Raw genomic sequence first — 23,735 nt, 5'->3', positions numbered from 1 at the left:
ACATTGTGTTGACTGGGATGTGATGAAAAAGAAACTTGGATCCACTGCTGGTGGGAATGTAGTCTGGTTCAGTTTCGGTGGAAAACAGACTGGAGAGTTCTCAGTGTAGTTACTTACTCAGTGGTCTGCCATAAGACCCATCAATTATACTTTTGGGCATCCATCCTCAGGACAGAAAAGCATTCATTCAAAGAGACATATGCTGGCACATCTACACAATGGAATACTATGCAGCTGTCAGGAAAAATGAAGTAATGAAATTTGCCTATAAATGGATGAACATGGAAAGTATCATGCTGAGTGAAATGAGTCAGAAGGAAAGGGACAGATATAGAATGACTGCATTCATTTATGGTATATATAAATATATACATATATATAGTAGAAGAAAATATCCATGGCCAGGAAAAACAGGGGTTAGGAGGACAGGGCAATGATTGGAACTAACCACACGTGTGTGTGTGGAGCTGAGCGCAGGTAAGATTGAGAAGAGACTGCTATGACAATAATAGCTAGGAATGATCACGATCACGGTCACGGTTCTCCCATTGTTCATCAATTTGTTCGAGTGGGCCCTGTAACGTCTCCATCATGAGACTTGTTGTTACTGTGTTTGGCATATTGAATACAACACGGGTAGCTTGCCAGGCTCTGCCATGTGGGCGAGATACTCTCGGTAGCTTGCCGGGCTCTCTGAGAGGGGTGGAGGAATCGAACTCTAGTCGGCCATGTTGGCTGCGTGCAAGGCAAACGCCCTACCGCTGTGCTATCGCTCTAGCTGGAAAAAATCTGAGGGTTAAAAGTAGGTAGACTTGATAATTTTTCAGTATCCATATTGCAAACCACAATGCCCAAAAGGAGGGGGGGGGCGGGGAAGAAAAGCGCCTGGTCATAGAAGGAGGCAGGGGGTTGGGGGTGGGGGTGATGGGAGGGAACCTGGGGACACTGGTGCTGGGAAATGGCCACTGATGGAGGGATGGGTGTTGGAATACTGTATGACTGAAATCCAATCATAAATGGTTTTTTTTTAAAAGGACATATGCACACCATTATTTATTGCAACACTTAGTACAATATGGAATCAAGCTAGGTGTCAAGCAACAGATGAATGGACTATGAAGATGTGGTCTATGTACACAGTGAAATACTGTGCAGCTGCAAGAAATAATGAAATCATGAAATTTGATGCAACCTGGATGGAACTTGAAGATGTCATGTTGAGTGAAATAAGCCTAAGCCAGAAGGACAAATCTAACCTATCTAAGGACAAATCTAACTTATCTGTGGTATAAAGAATACCTGGATGAGGAAATCTAATATAGTAAAGGAGGATGCCTAGATCATTCTTGACCCCATGGAGGAGGTGGACAGAGAAGGAAAGAAATCAAGGAGAGAAGGAAGAAGATGAGAAAGGGGAGAAATGGGGGAATGAGGTCAGGATCCCTTGTTTTTACTGGGGATGTGGGAAAGAGGAATAGCTATATATACAAAACACAGACTCAACTGCACTGAAAACATGAGATCTAAACTACAAACACAGAGTAAGGTAGCAGGAGGGAGTTGGGGGTGGGCAAGGGAGCAAACACTGGGTGAAGGGAAGTTGACACTGGTGGTGAGATTTGTGTCAAAATATTGACACGAAAACCCAACTATCAATAGCTTTGTAAATCATGGTTCTTTAATTCAAAATGTTTCTTGAAAATGTGCCTCTTCCTTTTTATCTTTGAATTCTTTGTATTTCTATAGTATCTGTTGTAATTTCTTTGTTTTCATTTCTGAATTATTTGTTTATTAGATCTTTCTATTTTTTAAAAAATAAGTCAGCCTCAAGGTCTATTGACTTTATCTTTTTTAAAAAACAGTTATTAATTTCTATTGTATTATTGATTTGTATCGACTTATTATGTTCTTATTTTACTTCCTGGCTTTCACTAAATTTTCTTTTTTCTGCCAGCCCTGGTAGTGCTTAGTACTTACTCCTGGCTCAGTGCTCAGGGATCTCTCCTGGCCTTATGTGGTGTTATAGATCGAACCTGGCACTTACATGCAAAGTAAGTGCCCCACCCACTGTGCTACTGTTCCGGTTCCACTTTTGGTTTTATTTGTTATTCTTTTTCCAGTTGCCTCATCTGCAAATTTAATTTGTTAGTTTGTTTTTGGGCCACACCGAATGATGCTCAGGGGTTATTCCTGGCTCTGCATGCAGAAATCACTCCTGTCGGCAGTGGAGACCATATGTGATGCAGGGGATGGAACTCAGGTCAGTGACATGCAAGGCAACCGTCCTACTTGCTGTACTATCACTCTGGTCCATCTGCAAATTTAAATTGTTTATTTGTTATTTTCTTGTTTCTTTATGAAGTCTTGAAATTTTCTAGGAACTTTTCTCTTAATGTCTCTTAATGTCATTTCTCTTAATGTCATTATTACTCATATTCCTGACCATTTGTGTTTTCATATTTATTTTCAAGTGTCTTTCAGTTTCTGCTTACTAAGAAGGATATTTGGGTGTTTCCCCCCATATTGTTTTTGTTGTTGAGTTTTAATTTTATAGTACTTTGATTAGTAAGGGTTTGAGCGATAGCACAGAGGGTAAGGCATTTGCCTTGCACGTGGCTGACCTGGTTGGCCCAGGTTCGATTCTTCCGCCCCTCTCAGAGAGCCCGGCAAGCTACCAAGAGTATCTCGCCCGCACGGCAAAGCCTGGCAAGCTACCCGTGGCGTATTCGATATGCCAAACACAGTAACAACAAGTCTCATGATGGAGACGTTACTGGGCCCGCTCGAGCAAATCGATGAACAATGGGAGGACAGTGCTACAGTGCTAGACAGTGCTTGATTAGTAAAGATAGTAGGTTTAATTCAATATTCAGATGTTTATTGATACTTCATAAGTTTGTTGAAATGTTCTAAAAGTGTTCACTTATCCATATAGTTTAGTTAATTACTTAGGGATGCTATTTATTCCTTATTTATTCCTAATATACCCCTTATAGTTGAAAGGGGTATATTAAAATTCTCTACCGTTATTATTTTTCTCATATTAATAATAATTTCTATTAACATAATCTTTTATTAATAATAGTAACATAGCTTAAGTGCTCCTTCAGGTAAGGAACTGGAACAAAACTAGGGCTCAGGTCCTAGTATAAAGTCTGGAGAGGCTGGTAAAGTTCAAACACAATTTTTTTTTATTATTAGTGAAACACCATGACGTACAGTTGTAGACTTAAAAACTTTCATGTTTGGGTTTGAGTTATATAATGATCGAGTACTCATCCCTCCACCAGTGCCCATTCTCTACCACCAATGACCCCAGTAGCCCTCCCCGCAACCCCCCCACCCCGCTTCTATGGCAGGACATTCCCTTTTGCTCTCTCTTTCCTTTAGGGTGTTGTAGCCTCTAACATAATTTACATAAAAATATTTACTGTTAGAGCAATACTCTGAATACTCAACATTCTGTAATCTTGTCGTTTTATGGGCCATATCCTGGGATGCTCAGGGCTTATTTCTGGCTCTGTGTTCAGGGATCATCACTGGCCAGTCTCTGGGCGACCACATGTGGCCTCAGGGATAGAACTGGGTCTGCCACGTGCAAACCAAGCATACTACCTGCTCCAGCCTGTATTGTAGAATTTTAACGTAAATTGCACTTTGCACTGTATTTTCTCACAGTATCAATTTCATATAAAATAATGATGGTACGGTGAGATCATGTAACATTATTGTCATGTGACTGTGAATCACCTAAATAAACAATGACACAATCTTCTCTTGTTTTTTCTTTTTGGGCCACACCCAGCAATGCTCAGGGGCTACTCCTGGCTCTGCACTCAGGAATTACTCCTGGCGATGCTCGGGGGACCGTATGGGACGCCAGGGATTGAACTGGGGTCTGCAGAGTGCAACGCCTTTTCCACTGTACTGTCGCTTGGGCTACAGTGATGTAATCTTGTCCTACAAAACAAAATAATGGCTATATGCTTTTGCACCAAAAGCAACTCGTTTTTTTTTTTTATCACAAGTTGTGTGACTTCTGCAAACTAAATGCTCCAGTTATCTGTAAAATAGGTAAGTTATCCTTAATTCTCAGAACTGAGGGAAGAATTGAGTGGAACTGCATGCAGAAGCGCTTAGTGTTATTCTGGGCCCTTTAAGCACTGGTGAATGTGGAGTTAAGATGGAAAAGCACATCGATTTGTTTGTTTGTTTGTTTGTTTGTTTTGGCCACCTCCGGCGATGCTCAGGGATCATACGGGGTGGCAGGGATCGAACCCAGGTCGGCCTCCTTCTTCCTCCCACCTCGGAAGGCGGCCCAACTCTGATACTTCCTTTCAGCGCCTTAGTCCTAGGCGGCTTCCCAGAGATATTAATTGCGATCTCTGCCTAAATTCAGATGAGAACTTCCGTCAATGAAATTTCTGTTGCCTGGCTTCTGCGGGAAGTGCGATCTCTTTTCTGGTGAAAACAGTGCCCCTCCCCACCCTCAACTCGGAGACCCGCCTCCGCCTCATTTCCCTACCCAGAAGGCCTAGCGTCACAGCCTAGCTGTCCCTCAGGCAAGCGTTTCCCAGCATGCTGGGTGTTGTAGTCCAGTGATTCAACGGCCATCGAGAGGGCCTAGGAGGTGAGAGCGGCGGGGGAACTACAGCTCCCATGGTCCTCCGCGCCGCCAGATGCCGTGAGTCTGCAAAGCCGGGCAACTTGGGCGTTTTGGCGCTCGGTTCGGCAAAAGGAATTTGGAACTGCACTCCGGATGGTTTAGGTTCATGCTCCAGGCCAGACAAGCCTGGGTCAGGTCGTGCAGTTATACTGCAGTTCTGAACATCCGAGATGTAAACTGCTAATTCTGGGCTCCAGTTTTTAAGAGGTCAGGCACAAGCCCAGCTTTTACGCGGACACTTCTTTCTCCAGGATCTGGCCGCGGTTCGGGTGACAGGCAGGACCGTAAAGACTGTGCCTTCTTCTCCCGGGCCAACTCGAAGTATTCCGGAGGCCCCCTGGGAAGCGGGCACTGTGACGGCTGCGAAGACGCAGACTGGCTATGAAGAGCGACTCGTCGACTTCTGCAGCTGCCCTTGGCGGCTTGCTGGGCCCTGTGCGGGGCAGCGAGTCTGAGCGCGTCTCTCCGGCCCCGTCTGCAGCAGCGGCGGTTCTGTTGGAAGAGGCAGCGGACCTCCTAGTAGTGCACTTGGACTTCGGGAAGGCACTGCAGACGTGCGAACTAGCTTGCAGGAACCTGGCCAGGGACTCTGTGTCCGAGGAGCCCGCGGGCACGTACGTGCTGTGCTCTGGTCATTCCCGGGTGACCTTGGGGGAATGACTGAGTCAGGAATTCTGTCCTTACCGATGGCTGTTCTCATTGGTGGCCGAGTTGCCCACTGTGAACGAGTGGTGAGGTGGTGGTAGCAGTTTGGGCATCCAAAGTGGTTAACAGCTTGGGAATCCACAGCGTTGGGAACCCTTTGCCCGCTGTTCCAGTGTGGAATGGCAAGAGTTATCTCAATTAGCGAGTTCAGTAAGGATTCCTAGGTTATACTCCCCGCCACCGAGGTATTCAACTTCTGACCTCAACTAATAAATGTGAATGGGGTTGTTGGAAGTATTGAAGATTAAACACGGAGAAAACCTTGGCCTAGTATAGCTCTTTGTGATGCTACTAGGTTCTACTACTTAGGGCTTCATTTGCCTGTGAGTTGCGACAGTGATTTAGCTACATTAAGTAGGTTATAGTAGAATAGTTAAAGCTGTTCCCAGAGAAGGATATACCGGCTCTTTGTTGGGTGGGTTTATTGCAATAAATGCTTAAGGTCTTGATTCTGGGTACTTGGAGGTGCCCTGCAAGGTGGTGTTACAATGTACAATTTTGAAGTTGTACAGTGAGGCAGAAACCTCTCTGTGCCCTTTTTTCACTGTGCATTGAGATAGTGCACAGTGTCTCAACCACAAACCTGTCTCAACCACAAACCTGTGCAGCACCTATTTTTTTCATTTTAGGATTAAGTAACCCATTCTATGCCTTTTGATTTGCCTCTAAGAGATTTACAGGAACTTTTAATTTCTGTCCCAAAGCAGAGATTTCTTTGTGTTGGAGATCATGAGATCAACTGTAACTGAAATCTGCTTGAATACTCATGGGAGAGCAGAGCTGTTGGTGCTGAGCTGGGGAAGAAGTCCCATGGAATGAAATTGGAGAACCGCTTAATTTTGTGGGGGAAGGGTGATTCTCAAGTACTCAGGGGAGCTAGGGGGCCACTTCTGGCAATGCTTAGCCAATTGGGCTGGCAGTTCAAAGCTTTGTGGTACTGGGGATTACCCAGGCCACTGTGGTGATGCTCAGGGAGCTTCCAGGGCTACCATGATGCTTGGGGAATCATGTGATACTGAGCTTTGAACTGCCATGAGCCACATGCAAGACCTTAACCCCTGTGCTCTCCAGCCCAGGGTGGAAGAGGACAACTATTTCTAAACTGATTTGGTCTTTCTGCTTACAGCTCCTTGGAGGTGAAATGCTCCCTATGTGTAGTGGGGATCCAGGCCCTGGCAGAAATGGATCGGTGGCAGGAAGTCCTATCCTGGGTTCTTCAGTACTACCAGGTCCCTGAAAAGCTACCTCCCAAAGTCCTGGAACTTTGGTAGGTCTTTGTTGCTAATTTACTGCATGAGGAGTATGATTCTACCTCCCTTCTGGGGAGATGTTGTTTATGTCTTTCTCCCAACCTCAAAATGAAGCACGGGAAAAGAGGAAATTAGGTGTGGGGTAGAGGAAGAGAAGAAACACTAGGAATAGGAGATAAGAAGTGGCATGATGGGAGAGGGATGTCAGAACGGAGAACTTTTTTTACTCCATCTTAGGAATTCTTGATTCTTTTGTTTTTGTTCTTGGGTCACACCCAGAGGATGCTCAGGAGTTACTTCTGGCTCTGCACTCAGGAATCATTCCTGGTAGCAAAGGCCCTATCTATTCTTTTTGATCTTTGTTTTGTTTGTGGGTACTATAGAAGGTGCTTGGGGACTACTCAGGGTTCTGTGTTGGGGGAATTCTAGTAAGGGAATCAAGTTTGGACCCCCTTCATACAAAGGAAGTGGTCATTCAATCTTGAAGAATGTCAGGTTCTCTCAATAACTTGATCAACATTTACCACTGTAGTGAGACCACTTTTTAAAAAAGATAAACATCACTTAAATAGAAGTCAGTAACTAATTTTCAACTGTCTAACGAACACTGAAAGAACTTTGTCTCATTTACCAGATAATCATTGCAGACCTAAGCCAGGCAGAAAAATAGCCTAGTTTGCTTACTTGGCATTCAGACATCATGTCTTTACAAGGGGCAGATATGGGAATGAGTATATGTTTCTACCTTCTAATTGGATTGAGGGAAAAGTTCCACAGGTTTTCAAATTGGAAGCCTGTTGAGTGTTCAAAGCAAATAAAAGTAAAAAAGTAAAGTAAAGGCCCTCCCGTTGATCATCGATTTGCTCGAGTGGGCCCAGTAACGTCTCCATTGGAGACTTTGTTGTTACTGTGTTTGGCATATCGAATATGTCACGGGGAACTTGCCAGGCAAAGCAAATAAGGATACTCATTTAATGAATCACGAGGGAACACTTTTATTTCTAAGGAGGAATCTTCAATTTTACCTTATTTTAATATGAGCTGATAAAAATAAATCTTTTACACCTAAAGGGATTAGAAACATCAAGCAAGGCTCACTCAGTTCTCCCATTTGTTGTATAAGACTTGGATTAGGTCAACCAAGCCTCTAACATTTCTCAGGTCTGTCTTGTCAGCCTTATTCTAAACTATCATAATCTCTTCCCCGGGCAAATATAATAGATGTCTTTCTAGTTCTCATTTTAACACATTCTTACCCCAAATTTATACATTCTCTTGCAGTATTCTTTTATACAGCAAAATGCAAAAGCCCAGAGCCATGCTGGATGTGGTCAGAGGTTGGCTCCAAGATTTGGACAATCAGAGACTTCCAGAATATCAAGCCTTGGTAGAACTTTACCTGCAGCAGATACTGCTTCCACTGGGCTGCTTTTCAGAGGCTGAGGAGTTAGTGGTGGGCTCTGCAGTCTTCACTGAGGAGCAGCAGCTGAGTGCACTAAAGGTGATAAGTACGGCAAGACAGCAGCAGACTCACAAGCGTTCTGATTCTGAGGAAGTCCAGAAACTGAGCCAGGAAGGTAAGACATTTTCTTCTGTAGTTTTAGTAAAGGGGAGTTGTGAACTTTTCCCACCCAGACCTTGGGCGCCATCATGACATCTGGGAACTTTGTATAAGTGATTCAGAAATTACTAAATAGGAAGCCTGTTGAATTGTTTATAATGCCAAGCCCTTGCACTGCAGTTGGCAGTGAGAGGAGAATTTCCTTATAGGGAGATGTTACTGGATCTTAGAATCTTAACTCTTTTCATGGGGCCATTTAGGGAATGGATCACACCCAGTGGTGTTCAGGCATTATTCCTGACTCGGTGCTCAGGAATTACTCCTAGAAGTGCTTGGAGGACCAAATGGTCCTTGGTAACCTTTCCTTTGGCTTCCTTGATAACCAAAGGAAAATTAGATACTAATTTGATAAACTAGTAGTTTGAGATGAGATAAAAATTATTTTTCTCTTCAAGGTCCCAGCAGGACAGCTCAGTGGCTTAAGAAGCATCTGGGGCAAGCATTTTGTTCTAAACTCATGCCTCTGTATGCACTGAGTTGAATTTTGGGGGTGGGGGGCAGTAGGGTGTCAGGGTGCCAGAAATCACACCCAGGGTCAGACATTAAAGGCAAGTGTTTTGCTGCTAAGTTACATTACAGGTCCTCCTGAGGTTGTTTATGATAGTTTCATGATTACCCAATGAGGCAAAAATAGTTCTTGTCTTCAGCTTTGATCCTCTCCCTGCCCCAACCCCTGTCTATTCACTTAGTGGATTTCTTGGGTGCCTTCTTCATTGCTTGGTACCTGTCTGCTTCTAGAGGAGCCTGTATCTCATTAAAGTGAAGTTTTACAAAATGATTACTCTAGGGGCCAGAGTGTCAACTCAAAGGACTGGAGCACATGCTTTTCCTACCTTTTGCCATAATGGCTGCATAACTTTACATTTATGCCAACAGGGCCCTCGGGTTGCTTCTCCCCTCAACATTTCTCTTCTGTGGTGTTAAGAATTGAAACCCGGTCCTTATTTAGGCAAGGCTTGAGCCACATGGCCAGCCCCCTCCTTCATTTATTCTTAATTTTATTTATTTGGTTTGTATTTGAGCCATTCATGGTGATGCTCAGGCTTACTCCTAGCTCTGTGCTCAGGGATCAATTCTGGTGGTGCTCAGGGAACCATTTACAGTGTGGACGATTGATCTGGGATCATCTGCAAGGCAGTGCCTTAATCTCTTCAACCCCTAGTTTTTAATTCTTTATTTTTTCCCCCGTTTGGCCACTTCTAATGGTGCTTAGAGACTTCTCCCAGCTCAGTGCTTTGGGGTTACTCCCAGTGGTACACAGAAGACCATATGTGGTGCCAGAGATCAAGTTTAGGGCTTCAGTACCCCGAGATATTCTTCAGCCTTTTGAACTATGTCTCTTAAACCCTATTCCTTTTTTTTTGGGGGGGGGGTCACACCTGGCGATGCACAGGGGTTACTCCTGGCTCTGCACTCAGGAATCACCCCTGGCAGTGCTCAGGGAACCATATGGGATGCTGGGAATAGAATCCAGGTTGGCTGCGTGCAAGGCAAATGCCCTACCCACTGTGCTATTGCTCCAGCACCCTTATTCCTTCTTTTAAAAAAGTGAAGTAGTTTTTTGTTTTGTTTTGGGGCCACACCTGAGTGTGTTTAGGGCTTTTTTTTTTTAATTAAAATTTTGTAAAACAGTTTTTTTTTTTGGTTCACACCCGGCGATGCACAGGGGTTATTTCTGGCTCTGCACTCATGAATTATCCCTCGTGGTGCTCAGGAGACCATATGGGGTTCTGGGAATCGAACCCGGGTTGGCTGCGTGCAATGCAAACGCCCTACCCACTGTACTATCGCTTCAGTCCCAAGAAAGTTTTTATTGCACCTTTATTTAGAAATATGATGGGAGAAAAAGGGAAAAGTACGTGTTTAAGAGTGAACATAGGCTTCTCTAGAGCGGAAGAAGCAAGCGAAGAAACAGACAGGCAAGCAAGATACATGTTCAAGGGAGAGTGAGCCTGAGGGCTTCCTTCTGGCTCCATCCTGGCAGTGCTCAGGGGACCAAATGTAGTGCCAGGGATCAAACTGGGTCAATTATGTGCAATGCAGGTGCCTTACCCATTCTACTATCTCTCCAGCCCTTGAATTTTAAATGCTTTTGGATTATCCATATCAATTGTGATATCATTATTTTGATAGTATTTCTCTCTCTCTCTCTCTCTCTCTCTCTCTCTCACTCTCTCTCTCATTCTCTAATTTATTTATTGAATCACCATGAGAATAGTTACGAAGCTTTCAGGTTTAAGTCTCGGTCATACAATGATCAAACACCCATCCCTTCACCAGTGCATGTATTCCACCACCAAGAACCCCAATATACCCCCCATCCCACCCCTCCCCATGCGTGTGAAGCAGATGATTTCCACTTAACTCTCTCTCTACTTTGATTACATTCATGATTTCGACAAAAGATGCACCATTATTTGGAATTTTCCCCCAACAGTCAGACCTGCTGAAAAGGCATCATGAAATAATTTGTTTTCTATTGCTGGTTATAAAGACCATATGATTTTGGATTTCTGATATTTTACTAATTAAGTCTGAAGGGATTTCTGCCATAGTTCCGAGATTGGTTTGTGTGTCTCTGGGTCCATGGCCATGCTGGAGAGCCACTCGTGGGGGGCAACTGATGGTCTTGGCGGGGTGGGAAGGATGTGCCGGTTCCCCCCCACCCCCCCGCCCCATCCCATGCGGCCACAGTTGCCCCATCACTGCTTGCTTATACCGGCTGTCCAATAAGCTCTGAGGTAGTGGCCTCCGTGCTGCTGGGGGAGAAAAAGGCGGAAGAGACAGACACCCTTTTCCTCCTGGGGGTGCTCGGCACCATAGCCTAATGCATAGTCTATTCACATTTCTGCCAAAAGCTGCTGGGTTCCGAATTAGGTCCATGTGCCTCCGGGGCCATGGCTGTGCCAGAGAGCTGCTCATGGGGGACAACTTGTGGTCTCTGCGGGGTGGGAAGCTCTATCTCTCTTTCTCTCTCTCTCTTGTTTTTTGGGTCACACTTGGCAGTGCTTAGGGCTTACTTTTGGTTCTGTGCTCAGGAATCATTCCTGGTGTAGTGCCAGGGATAGAACGGAGTCTGCAGCATGTAAGATGCAGCATGCCATACTATCTCTCCAGCTACTCAATTAAAGTACTTTTATTGAGAAAATTTGCGACTTAGAGAAACATGAGTGTAGAGAAAGAGAGAATGAACATGGGTTTCTCCAGAGGGGAAAATTGCTGAGAGTACGTATCCCAGGTTGAGATGGGAGAATCTTTAGGATAGAGAATTCACCAGTTCTCATTTTTATTTTATTTTTTAATGTTTTTTGGAGGGGGGCTTTGGATCACACCTAGTGTTGCTCAGTGCTTACTCATGGCTTTGTGCTCGGGGATAACACCTTACAGGGCTTAGGAGACCATCTGGGGTACCAGAGATTGAACCTAAGTCAGCATGTGCAAGGCAAACGGCCTACCTACTCCAGCCTCACATTTCTTATTTCTTTTTATATTGACTCTTGTCATGGTATGAGGTGATACTGTTATATTTTATTTACATTTCCTTAATAATAACTCTTCATGAATAAGGTCTCATTCACCTGACCCTGAAGGCTTCACCGACATGGCAGCACTGAGAAGGATGAGAAAGGAGAGGCCGACAAAATCTCAAGGCCGACCTAGGCTGCCACAACGAAGGAAGACAAAAATGATCGTCTGTACTTTCAATGCACGTACGCTAGCATCAGATGCATCCATCGAGGACCTGATGGTACAAGCGCGAATGATCAAGTACGACATCATTGGTCTGACCGAGACAAGAAGGCACGAATCTCACCATGCCGTTTTCGACACTGGAGAAGAATTGTTCCTCAGAACATGCGATAAAAGAGGTGTTGGAGGCGTTGGTGTCCTTGTCAACACAAACTTGGCCAAGAGCATTGATTCATTCGAATGCCTAACAACCCGAATCGGACGTTTACATTTGAATAGATGTGGCTCACTGCCTGCAGTTTCTATCTTCGTTGTCTATGCACCAACATCTCATTATGATGAAAGAGAAATCGAAAAGTTCTACATGGAGCTAGAGAAGTTCTATAAAGAAGACCACACCTTCTACAAGATCATTGTGGGTGATTTTAATGCCAAGATAGGACCGAGAAGATCAGCTGAAGAACTTCACATCGGAACCCATGGCCTAGAATGGAACGAACAGGGTGAGAGACTGTCTGAGTTCATCATGTCGACCAAGACCATTCATGGTAACTCACAGTTCCAGAAGGCAGAATCTAAACGATGGACATGGGAGTCTCCCGGTGGACGATTCCACAACGAAATAGACCACATCATATTCAATCGACGGTTTTGCCTGACTGATGTCGCTGTTGTCCCAAAATTTCGAACGGGATCGGACCACCGTCTCCTTCGTGCAAAATTCTACTTCACAGAGCGGGGAGAAAGGGCTGCAAAGTTCAAAAAGAGAACTCCCAGAACGACCACCAACTGGGAACTCTTTGGTACTATTGCGGCAACATGGGAAGATGCCATTGTTGACAACATTGACGAGGAATACGATCGACTGGTTCAGCACCTCCATGAATGTGCGAGGAACGCCAAGAGAGAGATAGCCACAAAAAGTCGCCTATCTTCGAAAACTCTTGAGCTAATTCGCCAGCGTGGTTTGGCGCATGCCTCAGGCAACCGCAAGCTAACGTCCGAGCTCGCAAAGCAGTGCAGAGATGCGATCAAGGAAGACCTCAAAGAGAGAAGAGCAGAAGTACTGGTAGATGCGGCAGAAGCCGGGAAAAGTATTCGTAACGCCCGCCTGTCCTTCGCCAACTATAAGACCAAGATGACTGCCCTCCGACGTCCTGATGGATCCATCACATCCTCCAGAACGGCAATGGAGAAGATTATCCATGACTTCTACTCAAATCTCTTCGATAGCCATGTCCACTTGCCGACATACCAAATTCCACAGGATGGGTATGTCGTTCCCAACGTTCTCCCTTCCGAAATCCGACACGCCATTTCGTCAGTAAAGAAGCAAACAGCACCCGGCCCAGACAAGGTCAGACCTGAACACCTGAAGAACCTGCCGTCAGTACTCATCAATACACTGGCTCGGCTCTTCACTCGCTACCTGTCTGAATGCAAGGTTCCATCTCAATGGAAAACCAGCAGGACCGTACTACTGTTCAAGAAGGGAGACATCCATAACATTGGCAACTATCGCCCGATCTGCCTATTGTCTGTCATCTACAAGTTGTTCACTCGAGTCATCCTGAATAGGATTGGCAGAACACTAGATGAAGGACAACCATGTGAGCAAGCAGGGTTCCGCAAAGGATTCAGCACCATCGACCATATCCACACGATAACCAAGCTCATTGAGGTTTCTCGGGAGTTCAAGATGCCGCTCTGCTTAACGTTTATTGATTTAAAGAAGGCCTTTGATTCTGTTGAGACGGAAGTGGTCATTGAAGCCCTAGCCAATCAGGGCATTCAAGCCCAATACATCAGGATCCTCCGTGAGCTGTATTGCGGATTCACTACCAGGATCTCACCATTCTACAAAGAAGTGATCGTTGATGTCAAGAGAGGGGTGCGGCAGGGTGATACCATTTCACCAAAACTCTTCAGTGCCACCCTCGAGAACATCATGCGACGACTGGAATGGGAAGGAATGGGAGTGAAGATAGATGGTCGGCAACTACACCACCTCCGCTTTGCTGATGACATTGTTTTAATAACACCAAACATCAGCCAAGCGGCACAAATGCTGGCTGACTTTGACCGTGAGTGTGGAAAGGTAGGACTACAGCTGAATCTTACGAAGACAATGTTTATGAGAAACAGCCTTGTTCCTGACGCCCCATTCGCTCTCAATGGAACGACCATCTCCGAATGCAACAGCTATGTGTACCTAGGTCGAGAGGTCAACATGACAAATGACCTGGCACCCGAGCTGCGCAGGAGGAAGAGAGCGGCTTGGAACGCCTTCAAGAACGTCGAAGAAATAGCTAAGAGGACGAAGAACCTCCGGCTCCGGGCACATCTCTTTGATTCCACTGTTCTTCCTGCATTAACATATGCCTCAGAGACCTGGGCCCTACGCAAACAAGATGAGAACGCCATTCAGGTCTCCCAAAGAAGAATAGAAAGAGCTATGCTTGGAATATCACGTTTCACTCAAATGAGAGAACAAATCCGGAGTTCTGACATCCGTCGACGATCAAGGATCAGGGACGCTGTCTCATTTGCCAAGGTGTCGAAAATCAGATGGGCTGGTCACGTAATGAGATTTAAAGACGACCGTTGGACTAGAGCTGTTACTGATTGGATTCCACGGGATGTCAAGAGACCGCGTGGCCGCCCACCTACCAGATGGTCAGACTTCTTTGTCAAGATCATGAACGATCGGTTTGAGGCCCTCCATGTTCCCGGAGCGAAGAGATGCCATTGGGCTACACTAGCACGCGACAGGGACAAATGGAGACGTTACTGGCGCCCGCTCGAGCAAATCGATGACTAACGGGAAGTTAAGTGATTAAGTGAAGTGAATAAGGAAATGATATTGTAATCGTCCCTTACAACCATTTTGGAGCTTTGGCGTTGGGGCAGTAAGTACAGCAGGTAGGGCGTTTGCCAGTTCTGGTTTGATCCCCAGCACTCTAGAAGGGTCCCCAGAGCCTGCCTGGAGTGATCCCCAAACACAGAGTCAGGAATAAGTCCTGAGCACTGCTTGGGTGTGGCTTAAAAATAAAAACAAAAAAATCCATTTTGGAGCTTTATAAACTGTATGAGAAAGCTAATCTTGTTCCTGTGTGCTCAGCTTTTAAAGCCAAGCTCAAAACTGTGTTAGGAAGCTGATTTTTATAACTTATTTTTGTTTCCCTGCCAGGTTGCTCTTCTCATAAGTTCTTGTCACTACTGATTCTGCTTCGCAGACTTCGGGACTTTGCAGTGAACCACTTCTTTTCTCTGCCTTTCAAAAAGAGTCTCCTAGCTGCTTTGATCCTCTGCTTCTTGGTGTTGAGGTTTGATCGAGGTGAGTGATGAAGCCTATTTCCCTTCCAGTCCTTCCTGGGGAGGGGACAGCTGACAGGAGCTGGGCCTGTGGGAGCCCTCCTGGGGATGAAGGTCTTTCCTGTGCCTCTTTTCCGAGGTTCCTCTTCTACAAGGGGAATTCCTCACTGAGGAAAAGCTAGTCCGAGCCCACCTCGGAGGAGAGACCGGTCTGGAGTCCGTGAGAAGAGTCAGGAGAGTAAATCAGCTCTACTCTGTTGACTTCGAAACACTGACTTTGAGTTATTTAGTTATTTATTTCAAGGCTTCTTAAACTTTTTCCACTTGTAATGCCATATCACCTGAAAAGTTTTTACATTACCTTGGATATATAAAATAGGTATACAAATCAAACATTTGCTAATAATAAATCATAAATTTATAGTAAATAAATTCTTTGCTAATCCCACATTTAGTCGTATGATCGTGTACGGGACCTCGACCTACAGTTTAAGAAGCTAGGTCTGTTTTATCCTAAGGTGAACTCCGTTTAGAGTCTCAGAATCAAAGAAAATATCTTGGCTTGGACATAGAGGTTAAGATGTGTACATGTATGTGGCCAATTCTGGTTTGATCTCTGGCACTACATGATTGCCCAACCCTGGATGCCCCCGAGCACTTTCTGCTGTGGTTCTAAGGGCCCCTGAGCACCAATTGGTGTTTCGTTATCTAAGGGGTTAAGCAGTGTTGTATCCTGGGGCCTTTGCAGTGAACCTTTGACCTGGTTGAGAATCTCTGGGAGGGACCCCTGGGTCTCCTGAGCATCCCTTGGGAGGTCACTACCCTCCTTCCCAAAATTATCATTGTGTCCACAAAACTTATGTTAATTTAAAACAGTTGTAAGTGAAATACTCGTATATTTTTGAAAATGTAAAAAATAGATGAGGCTGGAGCAATAGTACAGTAGGTAGGACACATTTTTTTGCATGCAACCAAGGAGGTTTGATCCCCTGTATCCCAGATAGTCTCCTGAGCCCACTTGGAGTGATTACTGAGTGCAGAGCCAGGAGTAAACCCTGAGCACTGCTGGTGTGCCTCCTCCCTCCAAAGAGAAAAGAGAAAAGTATAAATAAAATAAATTTTCTAGCAGTCTACTGTTAAAATATATCCACTTTCAGTCTTTTATTGTGGACACAAAAATATAGATATATGGTTTTTGTCATTCTGATTAGGATATATCTTAGAGTCTATTATTAGGGCCTCTTTTAGCTAGTACCCTTTGGGCTTACTGGACCTGGATGCTCCATTTCTCCAGCTTTTCAGCAGTGATGTCTTTGACTGTTACTTCCTCATTGTGGTTACCTTCTTGTCCCTCTAGGACTTTGATGGTTCTCATGTTGTGCCTCTTGAATTCATCCCATAGTTCTCTTGTCTGCTGTTGATTTACTTTAAGGTCTTTTTTAATCTTCTATTGCCTGGAGGTTTTCTGCATCTCCTCTTCGAGCTCAGTGATTCTGTTTTTACTCTGCTGTTGGGGGCATCCATTGAGTTTTTTATTTCATTTTTTATTAATGATATTTCTCCTTGTAGTTTTCTTTTTTTCCCCTTTCATGTCTGCCTGTGTAAGGAGAGGAGTAAGACGAGTAAGGAGAGGCTGCTAAAATCTCAGGACTTGGACGAATGCAGACGTTACTGGTGCCCACTCAAGAAAATTGATGAATAATGGGATGACATTGATACAGTGATACAGTGATCCTCCTGTGCTTTATTGGATGTCCATTCCACTGCCTTGAGCTCACTAAACATCCTCTGAATTTGTCTCTGAATTCTTTATCAGAGAGATCATGTATGTGGGCATTCCTCGTTGAGCACAGAACTCCTATCTTCACTCCTCATGGTGGGGTTCTGTGCTGTTCCCATGGTGCCTGTGGTGATCTGGAGGTGATTCTTTCCAATACACTATTCAGCATTTCCCTTTCATTACCAGGGAGGACTCTAGGGGAAATCTGTGAGTGGTCATCTCTTTTTTTCCAGTCAAGGATATTACCGTCCAATTTGGTGTTCCTTATGTAATTGTGTGGAGTCTCTTGCACTGTAGTGAGTGCATTCTTTGTCCTGAATCACTACTTTTTGATTAGGGTTGTATTGTTTCTTGTTCTTACTGCTACTTTTTTGGGTTTTGGGGGAATATTGAGTGGAGCAGGGGCTAATGGACTGTTGGACTAATGTGGTTGGGGTGTACAGGCTGTCCTGGTGAGAGTTGAGAATAAAAGGCCATGATGTGATTGTTACAGGATATGGAGGGAGAGATTACCTGGCAACTGCTACCCAGAAAACCTCGCCCACTGATTGTCTGACCTGTGGGAGGAACAAAGCATTAGTCTTGTTCATTGTTCCTTTGAGCTCTGTGTGCATCCTTAAGTGTTCGATTCAAAATTCCTTATCAAAGAGGTTACTGTTTGGGTCAACTGGGCTGGCATCTTTACTCACTAAGTCTCTTGGTTTCTTTGTTGCTTTATCGTTGTGACTTTTTTTGCAGTTTGGAACGGTTTCTTGCATTTTTTGTGTGGTTAGGAGCCATGCCTGGGCCACACCTGGCTAGTCTTAAGACTTACTTCTGGCTCTGTGCTCAGGGATCACTCATGATGGTGCCCAAGTGACCATAGGCAGTGCCAGCGATTGAACTCAAGTTGGTTGCATGCAAGGCAAATGCCCTGCCCACTGTTCTTGCTCTCCAGCCCCCTACTCATGTCTTTCTAAGTAAATTCCATTCAATAAATGCTATCTTCCTTTACTTAAAAAAAAAAAGCATAGTAAATTTGAATCTTTTCCTCAGAAATTTTAAGGTAATCAATGTCACTGTCAAAGTGAAGAAAATAGGGTCTAGAGCTTAGAGAACATCATCCTAGAGAATATGAAATTCTTTATAATTTTGGAGATTGCAATTCAAAGATATGTATCTTTGTATGTAAGTGTTTATACAATATGTGTATATATAATATTTATATTATATTTTCTGTCACTGTATATCTATACATGTTATATATAAAATAAATATATATAACACATATGTGCATATATGTGTATATATATACATATATATATATGTATAGCTGGGGCGATAGCACAACAGTAGGGCATTTGCCTTGCACACAGCTAACATGGCCGTCCCGAGTTCTATTCCTCTGCCCCTCTCAGAGAACCCGGCAATCTACCCATGACGTAGTCAATATGCCAAACACAGTAAGAACAAGTCTCAAAACAGCTAACAAAATGGAGACGTTACTTGGGCCCGCTAGAGGAAATCGATGAACAGTGGAGGACAGAGTGGACAGTTCATATATATATATATATTACCCAGTGGTGCTTCAGACTCTCCCGATTCTGTGTTCAGGGATCTCTCTTGGAAGTGCTTGGGGGACCATGTGGGGTGCCAAGGGTCAAATCAGGTTGGCTGCATGCAAGGCAAACTTCTTACCCACTGTACTATCTCTCCAGACTTTAAAGTATATTTTTAGAAAAAATGTATAACCCCTATGTGATAGTTTTTGAGGAAATGGGGACGGGGTACCTTTACTGTGAGAGGAGGGTGATGAAGGGAGGCACATTGGTAACAGCTTTCCCTTTTCTCCCACAGCATCTCCTTTTTCCCTGCCCTTCCTCTACAAGCTGGCCCAGATCTTCCACCGTCTCCGGGAGGCCGTGTTTTCTCACCTCTACCAGTTCCTATGACTGAGTTGTCTTTCTCATTTGTCCCAACATACCTCCTCCCACATCTGCGGCCACAGAAGAGACTAACTCATCCTTGCAGCCTTGTTTCCCGTTGTTGTATAGGCTTCTGCATGGATGGGGCCTCTCTAACTCTACAAAGAATTGTTTCAGTCAGGTGAACTATATCTTGTTACGTGAATGCTCTTCCATTGTACCCCACTTTTTTTAGGTAGGAAATGTAGAGACAAAGCGAGGCCAGAGGGCATAGGTCCTCTAAAACCTCTTACAACCTTTCATAAAAGAGGATGGATAAAGAAACTTCATCCTTAATACATTCTTTCTTGGCAAGGGGTTCATTTCTCAGTATTATTCGTTTTATTTTTATAATTATTGGGGTTCCCCTCCCCCCTTTTTTTGTGATACTGGAAATAGCTCAAGGGTCACTCTTGGTGGTGCACAGGGGACCATATGTTGTGCTGGGGATTGAACCAGGGTTAGTGACGTGCAAAGCAAGATATTTCTCTGCTATCTCTCAGACCCCACGTGGTTTTTTAAAGAAAGTGAGGCTGCCCAGCTCTTCCCATTGGGTAAAGTAATCTTGCTTGGTGCCCCTTGGGCATCTCCTCATTTTTCCAGGTTGTCAGTGGCCAGGTCCTCTTTACACTTTGTATCTTTGTCCTCTCTAACCCATTTAAAAACTCCTTTCCTTTTGTGTAGCAGTCGTATTTTTGTACTTTTATCTAATTCTTGTTTTTATTAGGTTCTGCCTGTTTCCCTGCCTCCCTGGTACACACTCGCCAGGGAGGCTTCCTCTTCTCTGTGTCCTATTGTAGTTGTATTCCCTTGTATAGTGCACAGATAATTCTGTGTACATGGCCAAGAAAAATAGGCCAGGCTCAGAGCCTGAGGAGCTGAAAATGGGTAGTAATCAGGTGAGTTAGAACTGGTGTGCTAGGAGGGTTGAGCGGAGGAAGGATAGGGATTTAGAAGACAACAAACAACTTTATTCATTGTTAGAGACGGTAGGCCTTGGGTCCTTAGCATTTGAGTATGGGCAAATGTTTGGACTATGTCAGTGTTTTCTGTCATTGGTCACAAGATTTTTACATGTTTCTGTGCAAGTAAATGTAGAGCATTGCTTTTCTGTCAAGGTTTGAAAAGTGTCCATATGGGCTCAGCCTTCTGTGCTTAATGACCCTAAAAACTGCCCTTCCTAGGACCTCAGTCAGTGTTGATGTGGGAATATAGGAGCTATTCCCTACCCCATGGGAGAAAATATTTGCACATGGTACACCAGATAAAGGGATAATATCCAAGGCATATAAAACACTCACAAAGCTCAGCAACAAAATATCCAGTAACCCCATCCAAAATGGGAAAAAAGAGATGAACAGACTCGTTTGGTTCAGCCTTTTGGAAAACAGTATGGTGACTTCTCAGAAAAGTAAAAAGAGAACTTCCATATGACTCGACAGTTTTACTTCTTGGTATCTATCCCATAAATGCAAAAACATTAATTTGAAAAGATATATGCATACCTATGTTCAATGTAGTACTTGGAAAGTCTGAAGGATGTGGAAATCACCTGTGTCCAGTGACTGATGAATGGATAAAGAAGTTGTATATATACAGCTTTTGGAATACTATGCAACCATAAGAAGATGAAATCTTGCAGTTCATTACAACTTGGGTGGACTGCAGAGGATCATGTTAAGTGAAATAAGTTAGTGGGAGGAAGACAAATCACAGTTCTCACTCATCTGTGATATATAGAACAACAAAAAGAGAATAGATTGTGTGGAATGATAAACTTTGACCTTGTCGGGGAACCAAAGAGGTGGACACTGTGGAAGGTGCTGCCACTTTGGGATGATGAGGTGTGGTAACTGAATATCAAAACCATCAACATTAATACTGTGATATAGAACCTAAACTCAAATAAAGTTTAAAAAATTAATGTAGGTGGTGCATAATTAGCTTTTCTTTGGTTATTTCCAGGAGTCTGCAGCTCCTCTTTAGTAAAATGGGCAGAGTAAGTAAATTTTGCATGTTAAGATAACCCTTGAAAGGTTAAGTCTCAGGTATGGTTCAATTCTGTAGGAGATAAACCTATGCTTTTATATAATTTTGCATAATGCTTTTAATCAGTTAAGAATACTGTAAGCTTTGAATGTTCTTTAGACTGATGTCTTGTCATGAAAATGTCCTGTTTACCTGGAGAAAGCCCCCAGGACCCAGAGAATAAAACCCAGAATTTCCATGAATTTAAGACCGCTTCTGCAGCTTCATGCTAATGCCTGTGTGGTGCATGCTACCCTCTAGCTGTACAGCCAGTTACAGTTTTCTGAGCACTGCATTTCCTCTCTGCTATTCCCTCTGCAAGGTCTGCTTCCTACTTCCTTTTGCTGGTGAACTCAGCGTTCCATATTTATTCAGGGTCACCTCTTTCTCAATAGCCCATTTCCAAATTACTGTTCCATATCCTTTCTGTGATAGTGACTCAGGGCCTTATAATTGTGATAGTCGTCGTTGTCTTAGGTAACCTTTTTGAAGCTGAAGAGTATGGCTTGTCCGGATTGGATCTGTGATCTGTCACTCACAGTGTAGGTGACTACTTGTAACTGGTTTCACCTCCTTTAGTCTTCAGTGTTACCTGGTAGCCTGGCCAGCTACTTTCCTCATCAGATGGTGTGTTAGATCCAGAAATGCTCAGATGACGCTGATCTTTTCTAAGAATGTAGGCTGATACTACTATCATTCTTCATCTGCAGGTGTAATAAGGTCAGAAGTGAAGAGGGCTTCTTTGTTAGACTTACATAATACTGTTCATGTAGGAACATTAGCCAATGTGACTCTTCCAGGCAGAAGATGGAGTAATGTTTGTTGGGGAAAATTCTCTGGAGCCTGAAATCAGCCCAAAGACCTGCAGGACTTTGAGACAAAAGGACTTCTCAGGACCCCAGAAAACCATTGATATGCAGAATTCCTGGTCAGATGCAAGATTGGCTCCCTGAGAAGAGAGGGGGCTGCATCCCTGGGGAACGGAGGCTCATTTCCTGATCAAGGACATGTGAGAATATTAAAAGAAGACCAACTGCTCTAAGTTCTTACCCTTGGCAACCACTCTAGCAAGGGACTGGGCCTGGTGCGGTGGGGGGATCAGGGGAGGAGTTTGGGAAAATTGTATATAAACTAACTTGGCAGAGTAAGAGACACATACTTGCCCACTTCTCTTGAGATGTGTACTTTTCTAGCCTTGAGTTACCTCTTTTTCCCGAATCTGCCCAAGATTTCTTACTCTAGGGCACAATTCCCCCCCTATGGGGAAGTGTCTCATGCACCCCTGCTTGGGATGTGGACTTTGCTTTTTCCACTCTGGTGAAGCCCTGTACTCTCTTAATCATGAGTTTTATCTACTTCTCTTTCCTTCCCTTCTTCCCAAATAAACTTGTTTTACTTCTATATTCCTCTCCTTCAGTTCTTTTTATGTGGAGGAAAGGCAGTGGACCTGAAAGGCCTGGGTAAGATTTAGGACCGACTTTCCTTTCCTGCGAAGAACAATTCCTTGCTCCAGGCTGGGCTCCACAACTCCCTGAGAAGTCAGGTGGCAGGGTCATTTCTCACACTGCTGACAGAATAAATGGAACCCAGATGACCTTGTGGGATTGGTGAGACATGAGATCTTTAACGTGCAGGTGCTCAGAGTGGACTTTCTTTCATCACGAATCACGACCATCCTGTTATTCGTCGATTTCCTCGAGCAGGCCCCAGTACCGTCTCCTTCATCCTAGCCCAGAGATTATATTCAAGGCTCTTCAGGAGAATGAGACCCATCATTGTTACTGGTATTTGGCATATTGGGTACGACACAGGGAGTTTGCCAGACTCTGCCGTGTGGGCAGGCTACATTCGGTAGCCTGCCAGTTTGTCCAAAGTGGGAATGAGATAATTGATTCTTTCATCAATCCTAGATTTTCCAGGCACTTCCCTGGGTGCCCAGGGTGGATAGAAAGGGATGGATACTTTCTTGAGACTGCCACCTTTCCTCCCTACTCTACATCAGCCACCCATGAGCTGATGGGTATTATGTCTTCCATTGGCAGCATGGCTTTTGAACACTTGTAAAAGTATACTGAATTTCAAAGCATTTATACATTACTTCTTTTGATTGATTACATGTTGGAATGATAATATTTTGGATATGTTGGGTTAAATAAATGTATTATTACAGAAATTGCTATTGTTCTTATTTTGTCTTGGAAGCCATATCCAGTGTTCAGGGATCACTTGTGGTAGTGCTAGGGAGACCTTATGTGGTGCTGAGAATCTAACTTGAGTCAGCTACGTGGAAGACAAGCATGATAACCCCTGTAATAGCTTTCCAGCCCTATTCAAATGATTTTTCTTTATATTTGTGATTTGATTATTGTTCTCTGGTACAGTGCTCTCCAGTACCAAGTTCAGAGGGGATGAGAATTAGAAGCAGCCTTGCATGATGGGTTTTTGAAGGGAAGACCATCTGTTATGATTTTTATTCCTTGTAAGTTAAGGAAATGGTACCCAGAGTGGTAAAACGACATGCCCCAAATTACACAGCCTGATTAAGATTAAGGTCTCCTGACCTTCAAATTTTTTTGGGGGGGCTTTTGGGGTCATGCCTGCCAATTTTCAGGGGTTACTCCTGGCTCTGCACTCAGAAATTACTCCCAGAGACCATATGCGATGCTGGGGATCAAACCTAAGATGGCTGCATGCAAGGCAAACACCCTACCTGCTGTACTATTGCTCCAGCTCCAGA

General features: G+C 44.2%; 1 protein-coding gene across 1 annotated transcript; it reads left to right on the top strand.

The window, feature by feature from the left end:
- Positions 1-4,647: 4,647 nt before the first annotated feature.
- Positions 4,648-23,165, top strand: PEX26 (peroxisomal biogenesis factor 26). The gene is made up of 6 exons (XM_056120294.1): positions 4,648-5,280; positions 6,498-6,638; positions 7,903-8,198; positions 15,123-15,269; positions 18,864-19,112; positions 21,799-23,165. The coding sequence occupies exons 1-5, from the start codon at positions 5,048-5,050 to the stop codon at positions 18,956-18,958; spliced, it is 912 nt and encodes a 303-aa protein (XP_055976269.1). The 5' UTR covers positions 4,648-5,047; the 3' UTR covers positions 18,959-19,112; positions 21,799-23,165.
- The last annotated feature ends 570 nt before the right edge of the window (positions 23,166-23,735 follow it).

This window comes from Sorex fumeus, unplaced genomic scaffold, assembly GCF_029834395.1.
Source record: "Sorex fumeus unplaced genomic scaffold, SorFum_2.1 ptg000042l, whole genome shotgun sequence".
NCBI lineage: Eukaryota > Metazoa > Chordata > Mammalia > Eulipotyphla > Soricidae > Sorex > Sorex fumeus.
The sequence above is the reverse complement of the archived record's forward strand: the minus strand, read 5'-3'. Positions and strand labels throughout refer to the sequence as shown.

Coding starts and splice junctions, on each gene's coding strand:
- PEX26 (XM_056120294.1), top strand. CDS start 5,048: ATGAAGAGCGACTCGTCGACTTCTGCAGCTGCCCTTGGCGGCTTGCTG. Junction 5,281..6,497: donor TCCGAGGAGCCCGCGGGCAC/GTACGTGCTGTG, acceptor TTCTGCTTACAG/CTCCTTGGAGGTGAAATGCT. Junction 15,270..18,863: donor GGTGTTGAGGTTTGATCGAG/GTGAGTGATGAA, acceptor TTTCTCCCACAG/CATCTCCTTTTTCCCTGCCC.